The sequence below is a fragment of the Agrilus planipennis genome, unplaced genomic scaffold (genome assembly GCF_000699045.2).
Source record: "Agrilus planipennis isolate EAB-ADULT unplaced genomic scaffold, Apla_2.0 scaffold2, whole genome shotgun sequence".
In the NCBI taxonomy this organism is placed as follows: domain Eukaryota; kingdom Metazoa; phylum Arthropoda; class Insecta; order Coleoptera; family Buprestidae; genus Agrilus; species Agrilus planipennis.
This window is the reverse complement of record NW_020442464.1, coordinates 1,775,115-1,787,914: the sequence shown is the minus strand read 5'-3', so window position 1 is coordinate 1,787,914 and position 12,800 is coordinate 1,775,115. Positions and strand designations below refer to the sequence as shown.

Here is a 12,800-nt window from a genome sequence, read left to right as displayed (position 1 = left end):
TAACACCACATTTCGAACGCTTCTAACCTTTTCTTTTCCGCCGCTCCCACTGTCCATGTTTCGCACCCGTACAACGCCGTGCTCCAAACATACACCTTTAACAACCTTTTTCGAATTTCTAATTTAACCGTTCGCGAGCATAGAAGTGACTTCTTTTTATTATTAAATTTATTTTATTAAAGGCGACACGACGTGGTAATGGAAAAAGAAAATTAAAAGTACTTACAATTAGATGCGGTCATCAAGTAGAACTTCGAATTGAAAGTAATCAAAAAATGTATTCAAAATACATTTAATAGCAATCGAAGTGTTCCAAGAACAAAATAATGTCGTTCATTTATGGTAATTGTTTAGATAATGGAACCTCTGCTCGAACGGGGGTGGTGGTCGTAGAAGGAAGTCATCCCCATTCGTTAAAGTGAGAACAGAGGAGGTAGACGCTATAAATGAAAATTTGTATAGTCTCATTTGTTTATTACCATATAATGCATGGTTAAGTGTCAGAAAAGCGCCCCTCTTCCACTACCCCTACAAAACTAATTCTTACATTCACCCCATGCGCATATACCATGTAACCCTCCAACTTTTACAACTTTTTTGGAGTCGTTCAAGGTCAGTCCTAACCCCCTAAACCCCCCTCCGCCTTCACTTTTTATGAAAGGGGATGAAGTCCTTAAGCCTTCCATCTTCCCCCTTTCACCCCATTTGTTTCTGGAAATGGTTGCTCTCTTCTTGGTTTCCTAAGTAAGTACTAACTTGAAATTTAGGGTGGTTACTAAACATTTAATACTTTTTTGAATTTCTAAACGAAAGCGATTTCTTTTTGCTAAAATCGACTGGATCCTATGCATAAGAAGTCGATAAAATAAATGTGAATTTAAATTGTTGGAAAGTTGATAGCTCTACGCGTGCATTACGTTGTTGATAAATAAATTCGAGCGTAATTTACGAGATTTTAAGAAAATATTAAAGTCTAGTCGTCGGCTCGTATGCCTGCGCTGATTATGGATGTACAGAGCGACAGTATATTGTCCGCGGACTTGCACCTCATAATGTGTCGTGTCCTGACTATTTATGATCTGCATTAGCCTTTCTGGCTAGATAATTACATGCACCACAATGTCACTGTGATTGAATGCCGCGCAGATAATAACAGGGCAAAAGCTGCAGACATACTGCTATTAACTCGAGATAATTACACTCTTTTTCGTCCCTTGATAAAAGAAACATTCAAATCGGTATGTTCAAGTGGCACCTGATTTGCCTTCTATTTAATTAAAACTTCCTACATTTTAATTTACATTTGTGCATACAAGTGCAGTAATAATCAAAATGTCTTTTATAAACGAATTACGAAAAAAATCGTTATTTCGTTAATTACTTGAAGCATTCCAATCAGCGACGAAAATAAATGACACCTTCTATTGGAATTTTAAACTTAAAACTATTTTTCAATTATCTTGTCACATATAATAAACTTTGATGGAAAAACGGTGCGACATTCAATAATTCCACCAAAAAAAGATATTAAGCCTAAAAGTTTTAATTATGATTGACATAAGTAAGTGAATAATTCGTAAAAAGTCCTGAAAGACATCTTAATGATTTCAGTGCGCAGAGATCGCATCATAAAAACAAATGACTAGTGAGGAACAACCAAAATCTGCTTCTTTGTGTCTTTTGAATTTGTAAATTGGCTGAGTTTGCAGTCGGCCATTCGTTCACATTAAACTTTTGTTCGTCGTACTTTTTAACTTTGCATTTACACTGGTATTTCCGAGGAAACTATGTTCCGCATTCCGTCATAAATGCTGAATTTTCCTTGGAGCCGTTTAAAAGGATTAAAATTTGTTGTGCTTTCTTAGTTGGTAGCCATTCTGGCCGATAAGGCACGTATCCAACTGTTGCAAGTTTGCAGAAGGCTTTAACCGCACTATCGCTGAATTATAGTCCAAGTCCGACCGACCCTCTTTCGATGGAGTTTGTTCGTTCTATCACCGATTAAAGTTAACGCTATACTAAAGAGGAGTGTTTTCTTCAAAGATTAATAAATAATTGCAATAAAATTTAAAGTTATTTCCTCTTCCCGATATTCTTCTATATGCATTTATAAAATAATTTTATGCATTTTAAACGATATCAATGAAAACGAAGTATCATCATCATCATCATCATAAGGTCGTCAGTCCTAAGACTGGTTGGACACGCACCTCTACTCCTTCCTATCCTGAGCTAATCTTCGTATTTCCCTAAAACTAGAACAACCCATATCCTTAACTATTTTCGAAAAATAATCTAATCTTTGACTAGACCTTCATGCCTGAGAAGGTGTCTTACCAACCTATCTCGCCTATTTCTTATTGACTTCTGTAGAGTCCTCTGTTCTCCTATTCTTTCTAATACCTTTTCATTTCTAACCTTTTCTATCTGCAGTATCCTCATCATTCGCCTGTAATACCACATTTTCAACGCTTCTAATCTCTTCTTTTCTGCCGCGCCCACTGTCCATGTTTCGCACCCGTACAGCGCCGTGCTCCAAACATACACCTTTAACAACCTTTTTCGAATTTCCAAATTAACCGTTCGGAAGACGAAGTAGTATTTGATAAATCGTTATCCTTGAAGGATTAAAAGTGTATGCGCTCCTGAGACATCTTTCGCGTTGTTTGACTTTTCCTTTTTTCTAATTTTCACCACGTTTAGGTAAACGTTTTATGTTAGCTGTTTAATTGCGTTATGTACATAGTAAGTGTGTACATAACAAGATTGATTAAGCACATTATAAAATTTCGATTAACCTTATCTGAAATTGAATTTTAAACTACAAACCCTGAAAATCAATCACATCTTCTTCGTAGCGTACTTGGTAGATCGATAAATCCAAACAGTAAAACAGAATTTACTGTTCTGAGTGTTCTGTTGGTGATCGATTTATAAATTTAAATTTTTTGTTAAGAGGAAACTTTGAAATCACTTTAAACACCATTCGGAGTTTGTATTTTGCGATATTAATGATCTGGCATTAAGTAATCGACATTAAGGAAGTTGTGTAGAGTTTCAATTTCCTTTTCATGTCGTTGAACATTCGCAAAACTCTTAAGGTTGTTTAGAGGTCAAATATTTCTATCATCGTGTTTGCGCATCTTTGTGCCATCACTTGATTTTTGTCTTTAGAATCTTTACACTTTCTCTTCATTCAAACATGTTACCTCGTTCCTTTTTTTCCATTGTAAGATTTAAACGATTTTAGTATTGATAAATAGCTAAATGAATACAATCAGCACACGGTTATTATACCAATACAATGCCACAAACGAAGTTAAATAATTTACGAGAGGCATCAAATGTAAATGGTAGCTTGGTAATTACTAATTAGTGTTAATAGGGTACGTAGTAGTTCCAATGAATTACACAACAAGCATTTTACATCGTGGTACGTAGTTCGACAACGTTTTATGTACGGATATGTATAAATGTGCATGTATTTGAACACCTAAACCAACCAGATGGTTGTATCGGTGTTTGTTCGATTGTAGCTGCTACTACGATCGCGACATATTACTTAAATAGGCTGTTTATGTTACCTGTTATCAGCCATTCATGTAATTACTGTAATTAATATTTACAAACTGCGAACAGCAGCGAAACATTACAGTAAAGTACAGACTTATGTATGTACAAGAATGCGATACTTCGTTATTTGTTTCAAATTGAGAGAAAATATCCAAATTTTCAAAAAAGTGAAAAGAATTTTGATCAGGATATGTATGAAATTATTACAAAAGGCAATTTTTAATAAATTATCCGGGTACCCAGCAATTTTTGACTACCTACTTATTTTTAAAATTATGATGATGGGTTTCCTTCCATGAATGCCTTCTAATTCATTAGCTGAAGAGAGTCTAAAAAATTCTAAACTCCTTGGAAATGGATGATCTAAAATATTGGATCGATATTGTTTTCCCTGGTTCAATATCATGGTCCATGGAATTTTGAAATTCAAATTCAACGAAATTCTATGAACTACTACAAAACAGCCCGCAAAACAATATCGAATTGATATACGCCAGCTGTGTAAAACTGAAAACTGCGAGATATTGTGGTGTGCTAATAAATGCGTATAATCCAAAATTCTTAGAATTACATTATTACAATGTGTAAAAGATCAGAAACAAAATGGGGCTGTAAACATTTTTATATAAAATGATTGATGTTGATTTTACATCAATAAAGTTATTTGAAACCATATCTTGGCTTTGATCATTCACGCTAAACAAACTATTTTGGCGTCAGTGTCGTTTTTCCAATTAAAACGGGTGAAAAAGGCAAATAAGGAAGCATATATAAGAATTATTTGTTGCTGAACTGAAGAAACTATAACATAAAGATAAACTATATCTCAAGGGAAATCTATTTTGTATTTTACATTTGAAATAACAAATCAAAAAAGTGTTTCGATTTTGTATTTAAATACTTTTAAGAAACCATTTTGCACATTTCTATTTCTTTACAAAGGTTTTATACTGTAATTAGAATAAATAAAATTTTCGATCGGAAAAAGTAAATCAAGTGGTTGAGGAAAGTTGTGGAATGAGTCAATCGGCTGTTGTAATGCACGACGCGACGATAAGATTTCGGACTAGAAGCGGACCATTGCATTGCTCTGATAGCCAATTAGGAATGTCAGCGCCAGCATAACTGGGCATTTTGCCATTTGGCCACGAACCTGTGTCGCAAAACCCGAGGCATTTGTTTTGCCGTCAACACAAATGTTTTGTCCATTCATCAATTATCGGTAAGTTCGATGACGTTGCTGCTACCGTGGACGGCCACCGCCGCAACTACCAAGCGTTTTAAGTTCTGCAGGAAAGAGCAGAGCGAGAGAAAGACGGGCTGTTGCCCCGTACGAAAAAGGAAAAATAAAATACGCCACTACCGCACCTTCAGAAAGATTTAATTGGACAGAACTCGAACGAACTACCGTCTTAATGTAGCTTCGTCTGCTGTTGTTCTTCAGCTCGATAGAGTTTAGTGGTGTTTGCTGTTAATTAAAGATGATCTCTATTAGATGTTCGATCTTCTTTAACCTTTTACCTACCTTGTACCATACTTACTTCTCAAACTTCTTTCTCTTTGTTGTTATTTTATTGTATAGGTACTGTAGTGCCATTATATTAAACAACAAAAGCAATTGCATACCCATAATTGAGAAAGTCTTTCCACTGTGTACAAAAAATGACTTTTGAGCGTTTCAGCTACAAAGTTTGAGTTTTGAGATTCCCTGTTCGTATTACTGGATTACAATTTTCTATATTTTGTTGTTTTCCTTTCAGACTTGCTATGAGATGGAGCGATATTTGAAGGACGAGCCAAAAATCCACCAGTCCCTTAAGAAGCTTCCAACCGACATGGAAACGCGGTGGTTGAAGATGGAAGTGGAACTGGAAGATTTTGGGGAACGCCATTTGGATTCGTTGAGTACAAGTTCGGCAAGTTCCTCGTATTCCTGGGATAGCGCATTATCCTGCGCTGTCCTCGTCAAACAAGAGCCTGTCGATGATATGGAGGAAGACGAAGACCAGTACCACGAACACAGTCGCAGTAGTCACCATCACCACCATCATCATCATCACCACCATTCGACACGGGATGCTCTTCAGTTGCGCCTAGTCGAAAGGACGTCGTCCAGCACGACCTTGACGCCACCGTCTAGTCCTGAATCGAGTCAGGGTCACAATAGTAACGGTAGTGGTAGTTCTAGTGCTAGTGAACTAGACGTTTGCAGTTTGCGAATGAGCGGTATGCCCAGAAACGCTATTGTCAGGGTACGTGCTTCAGGACTCACCAGGTACATCTCGGTAGTACCGCGGAGTACCGCGCCGACAGCTTCAGCGGCCATGACGTCGCCGGGTGCCAAACATGCTCGCCTCGATCACTCACCCGACTCGAAGAGGAGGATACACAAGTGCCAATTTCTCGGATGCAAAAAAGTCTACACGAAGAGTTCGCATTTAAAAGCCCACCAAAGGACGCATACAGGTCAGTTACTTTTCTGCTTTTAACTGCTAACAATCGAATCAGATAGATAAGGTTAGAAATGAAGAGATATTAGAAAGAATAGGAGAACAGTGGACTCCAAGGAAGTCAATAACAAAAATAGGCGAGATAGGTTGGTAGGACACCTTTTTAGGCATGAAGGTCTAGTCAGAGACCTAGATCAGATTACTGTTCGCAAAATGTTGATGATGTGGGTTGTTCTAGTTTTAGGGAAATGCGAAGATTAGCTCAGGATAGGAAAGAGTGGAGGTGCGTGTCCAACCAGTCTTGGGACTGATGACTATGATGATGATTAAAATCAGTATCTTCAAACATTTAAGAAGATCCAAATACTGATGCTTCAGTAATATTGATTTTATGAGCGTTCACAATTGGTGGTAATTAATTGTATGATGTAGTTTTTCGGGCTTAACTACACTCTTTTCCTGCTAGGTAGATATACGTTTTGTCAGTATGGTTCCTGGTTCCTGTCAAGGCCGAAGTCGAGATAGCGAAACTTTTAGCTACCAAGTAGAGCAAGTAAGAGGCCAGAGTAGTTTAACCCGGAAAAATTCACTCCAGTATGACACGTTTGTGGTTTATGTCGCTTAAAAATTGCGCGTAGCTTTTAATATTATATCAGCATCTTCTTGTTATTCTATAAAACAGAAAGCCTTTCTCTAGGAGACAGACGTGAGTTGTTTTAAAATTTATTACACTAGAAGACATAAAGCGTATGTTATTTACTCTCCCAGCTGAGTTATATTTTATTTCTTTACATATTTATGGTATGATCCATTATTCGTCTTGTCAGAAAACTAAAAATTATTTTATCAGATAATTACAGTTTCGAAGTGATAGTTGATGGTCCCAATTTCTACATTCGCTGGCACACTTTTACTTACAATGTAGATGCATACTTTTCGATCATCATTTAATGCTTGTATGAAAGACATTTTTCATATGCTTCGTATATGAAAGTAGCAGCAATGCAAAATGTATTATGTAGTAAAAAGCTCGCATTTAGGTTTCTATTTCCTCAGCCGCCTTCGTGTATACCCTCTAGTGAGATTGAGTGAACTAAGAAAGCATTTATTATATTAGCACTTTACTTTTTGAATGATGATGAATCGGTCTCTTGAACATCGTCCTTGCGATAACGATTTTTATAAGGAAGGAATTGAAATTTGATGTTTAATAGGTCTTTACTGTCATCGATTAATCATCGAGTTTGATCGCTTTACTACACATTAACCGACAATCGTCAATTTATACAAGGGGAAAAGGGGGTGAAATTGTAGTACCTAAGAAATACTCTCTGCTATTTTTAATCTGTACATCGAAGACGCGATCAACATCATTAAAGACAGTACAGGTCGGACGAAGGAAGCTGGCGAGCGGTCGCGCAGGTACTTGCCCATTTCTGACTTATTTGGGTAAGTCACTTGGAAACGATACACAAGTAAGCATTCAGTAGCCGTAAATTATAGTATTAATACAGACAGGACAGTAGCGTACTGGAAAATAATGTAAAAACATAACTTACCAAAAAGAAAAAATAAACCTATTGCTTTTGTTTTATACTTAGTTTTCACATTCACTGCCATCATGGGAATCTCTATCACTGTCAACAACATCAACAATTAGTTCTTCCGTTTGTCTGTCTATTACTTGCTCACTGATCCCTATTTTTAAATATTTAATCTACGCCCTTGATAGGAATACTGAAGAAAGAGGGCTGCAATCGTTATACCTAAAACTGCCTACTTTTGCCACCGCGCATCCACGCCATTTTAAAGTTTCCGCCAGCTTCCAGCGTCAGACCTGTACAACTGTAGGGATAGATATACAGGGGCAAAAGATTAGTATGCATAGGTTTGCAGATGTTATGGCAGTATTAGCGTCTAGCAAGGAGGAGTTAGAGATATCTTTAGATAAAATGGAAGCGGTATTGGCAAAACAGTACTGTAAATCAATAAAAGTAAAACAAAAATACTGGTAAGCAAGGGAAGAAAAAGTATAGAAAAAGCAAATATAAAGATATGAGACGAAAAATCAGAAGAAGTCACTGATTTTAGGTATCTAGGAAGTCAAATAAGGCAGAACGGAAGGAGTAGTAGGGATATAAAGCAGAGGATAGCGCAGGGTCGAGTCGCCTGTTCGCAAATAGTTAAGGATGTGGGTTATTCTAGTTTTAGGGAAATGTAAAAATTTACTCAGGACAGGAAACAAGGGAGAAGGAGGTTTGTGTCCAACTGACGAAATACTTTTCGGAATAGAGACTTGGTGGGTCTATGTTGAGCTGTTGACGATTCCTAAATGCTAAAATACTGATAATAATCGCAATTTGAAAATGCTACAAGAGATATTGGAAAATGTAAATATGATAATGTATTATTACTAATTGTAAGTTCTCTTCATCTTCATCGTCTTGTTGTTCTGTTTATAATGCAAATCAGAAATTACCTTTCACAGCAAAATTATGCCGTTTGAAAGACCAAACCCATTGCATTTTACTAAGGGAAAAAGTTGTTTGTTTTGTTAAGGTATTTTACTCGTCCAATTAAAATACAGTTCAGGTCGAGAGCTATTTATTTTGGAAAATGTATTTACTGAGACGTATAAACTGTGCGCATTTAATTGGTTTCAACCTCTACTGCAACTGAAATAACAAGAATAATAACAAACCCTCCTCCATCCCCTCGTCTGGCATTATCCAACACTACATAGGATGATTTCGAACAACAATAATAGCTCTTTTGTCGAAATTTATTGACGTGTAACTACTGGTTAAGCAAACACTTATCTTTCATGCAAAATTGGATTCATAAAATACAGCTGATGGTATTGAATGCACTTCATGTTTTATGGGGCAGCTACCTACACAATAACATCAGTACGAATTACCTATTCGATTTTTATTTTCGGTATTTATTGACATGAAAAGCAATACAAGTGGGTATAGTTATAAGAATTACTATAGGTCACGTCAGTGATGCTTGCTCTCCATTAATTTATTTTCTTTACGAAGGATTTTCATAGACGAAAATTTATGACGGCAGCAATAAATAACTCATGTATTAACAGCTCTTCCTTTATTATTGTTTTTGTTATATTAATGCAATAATAGTAATAATAATCTAATCATACTAAAATTAAATCAGAATTAACTAACAAATACACAACTAGGCTAACCAAAATACTTAGAACACTTCTGTCAGGTAGAAAAAAAGTCAAAGCTATTAACACATATGCTATATCAATACCCACTTACTCCCTCGGGATAATTCGTTGGTCTGATACTGATTTGGAATCACTCAATAGGCTAACTAGAACTAAGTGCATCAAATACAACATGCACCACATACACTCTGCTGTTGAAACGTTAACAATCAAGACAGTTAGGAAGAAGAGGAATAATTGATATTAAAAATCGACATTACAAACAGATTATTAATTTGCGGTCATATTGTAGAGCAAAAAGTGATCATAGTCCATTCTATACATATTTTAATCTGCGCCATTTCAACCTCTGGTACATCACTATAACTTAATGATTAAGATTTTAATCCTGAGGACAAAATTATGAAAGAAAAATTATAAATTGAAATGTGGAAATCATAGAGCTTCATTTCATGGGACACATGCCGAGCATGCAACACATCTCGCGAAACAATTGACCACATCACTGGGGGTTGCTCATTTTTAGTCAGCCGACAATTCATCAACAAGCATAATAATCTTGCTAAATAAGATACACTCGCTGTTAGCCAAAAAGTTTAAACTCATAGATCAGATAGAGCCGAACTATAAATACAAACCACAAAATGTATTAGAAAACCACTTAGCCAACCAAGCTTTATTGGGATAGAGACATAATTACAGACAAACCAGTTAATCATAACAGACCTGACGTCACATTGACCATCAAAGAAACAAACAACCTACCTGTACCAAACACTGAAAATCTTAAACAGAAACATATTGAGAAAATTCAAAAATATATTCCTTCGGCTGATGACATAAAACAAATGTGGAATCAGAACACATTTCGAATTATTCCAATAATACTGTCATCAATAGGGCTTAAACCTAAGACATTACACTCTAGCCTAGCCGATTTGAAACTGCATAAGTTTACGTACATAAGTCTACAGAAATCAATAATCCTTGATACATGCGGAATAGTACGCAGATTTCTTAACAATACTGATTTAATAATCACTGATCATATCTCAGGGCAAAAAGTACTGATTGCTTTATAAAATTTAAGAACAGAAAATTGGTTTCCATATATCCTAAAAGATGTGAGTCAGGTTCTTCGGCATTAGCCCGTCTTCACTTGCTCAAAGTTAACCAGTTAACCAGTGAAAACTGAGAAGACCAGGAAAACAAGAATCTAAAAGGGACTAGCGACTTCGTATGAAATAAAACATGCAATTCAGTTTTTTAATTAAATGTTGTAGTAGTCGGGTAATTCTAGAATGTCGTATTATCGGAGAAGATAGCTACACGCTGAACCGTTTTCTATTACAAACCTACCTACCCTAGAAAGAACTGATATTGGGAAAGTTTACACGAAGAAAACCATAGAAATCGCTTAGATTTTCATTGGTAAGTTGTTCTATCATTTCTACTAATGCTCTTTATCGTTAGTAAAGACAGTTATAATCAAAACTTGTTTCACGCACGTCTTGTTCAAAGTTCGACGACAGACGTTGCGGCGCAAGTTTACTGCCGTGGTCGGTCACGCGTCGTTACTGTGGCAACGAGGCTTTATTGAAGAGGAGGTTAGACGGTGCGATGACATGCTGAAATAATTGTGTTAGTATAGCACTTAATAACATCTTATCCCAGCTTGTCTGCTTTCGATGTTTTTGTATTACTTTCTCGGAAAAAATCGATTATTGGAATTTGCTTAATATTCCTGAAAAATTAAAGGGAAACTGCAAAAAAAAAAGCGGCACATAATAGAATAATATTTGCTTTTGGCACATTACATTAATTGATATTGATTTTGCTTTTGTTGCGTCCCGGAAAGATTATATTTACAGATTTTCCTCTGCGTCTATCGTCGGTATTAAGTAGCGAAACTGGCAAAAAAACAAACGAACAAAGAAAAATAATAAACGAAAAAGTAAACAAGTAACAACAGTTTGAAACGTGATTTATTTCTCTTTTATTTTTCATATTCAGCTCGGGCACTGCTAACATTATTAAAATCCAAATAGGTAGGATTTGATTGGTAGCGTGGGCAAAACGTGCGGAACAATTCTCTAGAGATTTTTTAAGCTTGATTATTTCCGCGAAATACTTTCAACTGAAGTTGGATATATTGTTTCGGCATCATGCAGCGTAAATAATCCGGATGGTCTCACTGTATCCCTGACGCCCTTCCGATTGTTCTCCTAACTAATCTAAATCTAATCTAATCTAATCTTCTAAAACTAAATCTACAGGGTGTTCTATATATGCAAAATTTTTTCAACTGAAGTTGGATATATTGTTTTGGCGTCATGCAGCGTAAATAATCCTCAAAGATGGCTGGCGATGACAGCTGTCAAAGATGGCCTGCAATGACCGATGTCAAAGATGGCGGGCGATGACAGATGTCAAAGATGGCTGACAATGCCAGCTGTCAAAGATGGTTGACGGCCCTGACGTCAGATTACGAGTGGAAAGGGTAAAACGGTTGAAAATGAACTTTCATAAGAAAATACATGGGATTTTGAGGCCAAACTGTCATAGCCTATCTACTGGCTTCACTGTATTCCTGACGTCTCCTATTGTTCTCCTGTAAGTTACCGTCACACCGAAAATAAATCTACAGGATGTTCTATAGATACACAATACTTTCAACAGGGCAAATGGGCAAATGTCACGCAAGAACATTATTAAATATAATTTTATGCTGGTAGAAAATAAGAAGGCACATCGTTTTCCGTTTGGATTTCTTTTTGTGTTACAGTTTTCAGTGTTTTGTTTTTTTTTTTATTTTTTAATTTAATTACTAGAATTTCTCTTTTTATTTTACTCAAATGTTTACCGAATGGCAGGACTTCCATTTAAGGAATGTTCGTTTATAGAGGTTGAGGATTTAAAGCTCGATAATGGTTTATTGATTAGGTATCATTGTCACTTCAGCAAACTATTTACTAGGTATTTATTTTCACATTGTCCTGGCCGCGCGACGTGCGTTGTTAACTAACATTTATTGTGGACCGGAAGTGAGCAAATGTGCTTGCAACAGGACTTGGTCCTTTAAAGCTTCGCGGTTAGCGGTGGTGTAGTCGCCCGACGCGGCGTCGTCGTTGTGACGCTCTATGTGTGTATACGTACGCCGTCCCGACGCAGCCTGGTCATTAATTTCGACGTGAATGTGACACTTTCTGAATAGATTTTATTTACTGGGACGGAAACAATTCGGAATATGCCATGAAATTTCGGCGAGATATTTTGTCAGTAAAAAATAGAGATTTCGCTTTAAAATCGTAATTAATTAAGGGTGAATTGGGGCTTTGCGGCGCGCGTTATCCAACACCCTAATCTCGCACCGACGAACAAACACGAACACCCTTCTTCTGTCCCTGTTTACGTACTAGATGTGTGTATGATTAATCAAAACGTCATGCTGCTGTAGTTCTTATTAAATAACCGGGACAAAATTGGGATTTAGTTTGAGTTTAGTGTGCTTCCCATTTCACCAATGTTTGAAATAAATCTAAGTGCTACGGAGAGCAGGAGATACTTTGGACTTCCTGTAA

The 12,800-nt window shown here is 36.5% G+C and overlaps 1 protein-coding gene across 4 annotated transcripts in view; it reads left to right on the top strand.

Annotated features, from left to right (window-relative positions):
• LOC108735986 (Krueppel-like factor luna) overlaps window positions 1-12,800 on the top strand; it is a 359,199-nt gene that overhangs the window by 288,214 nt on the left and 58,185 nt on the right. For all 4 annotated transcript variants that reach the window (XM_018468270.1, XM_018468499.2, XM_018468419.2 and 1 more), the window contains one exon: window positions 5,334-6,039. In XM_018468270.1, the coding sequence (XP_018323772.1) occupies window positions 5,334-6,039 (706 nt within the window). The remainder of the gene's footprint in view (window positions 1-5,333; window positions 6,040-12,800) is intronic.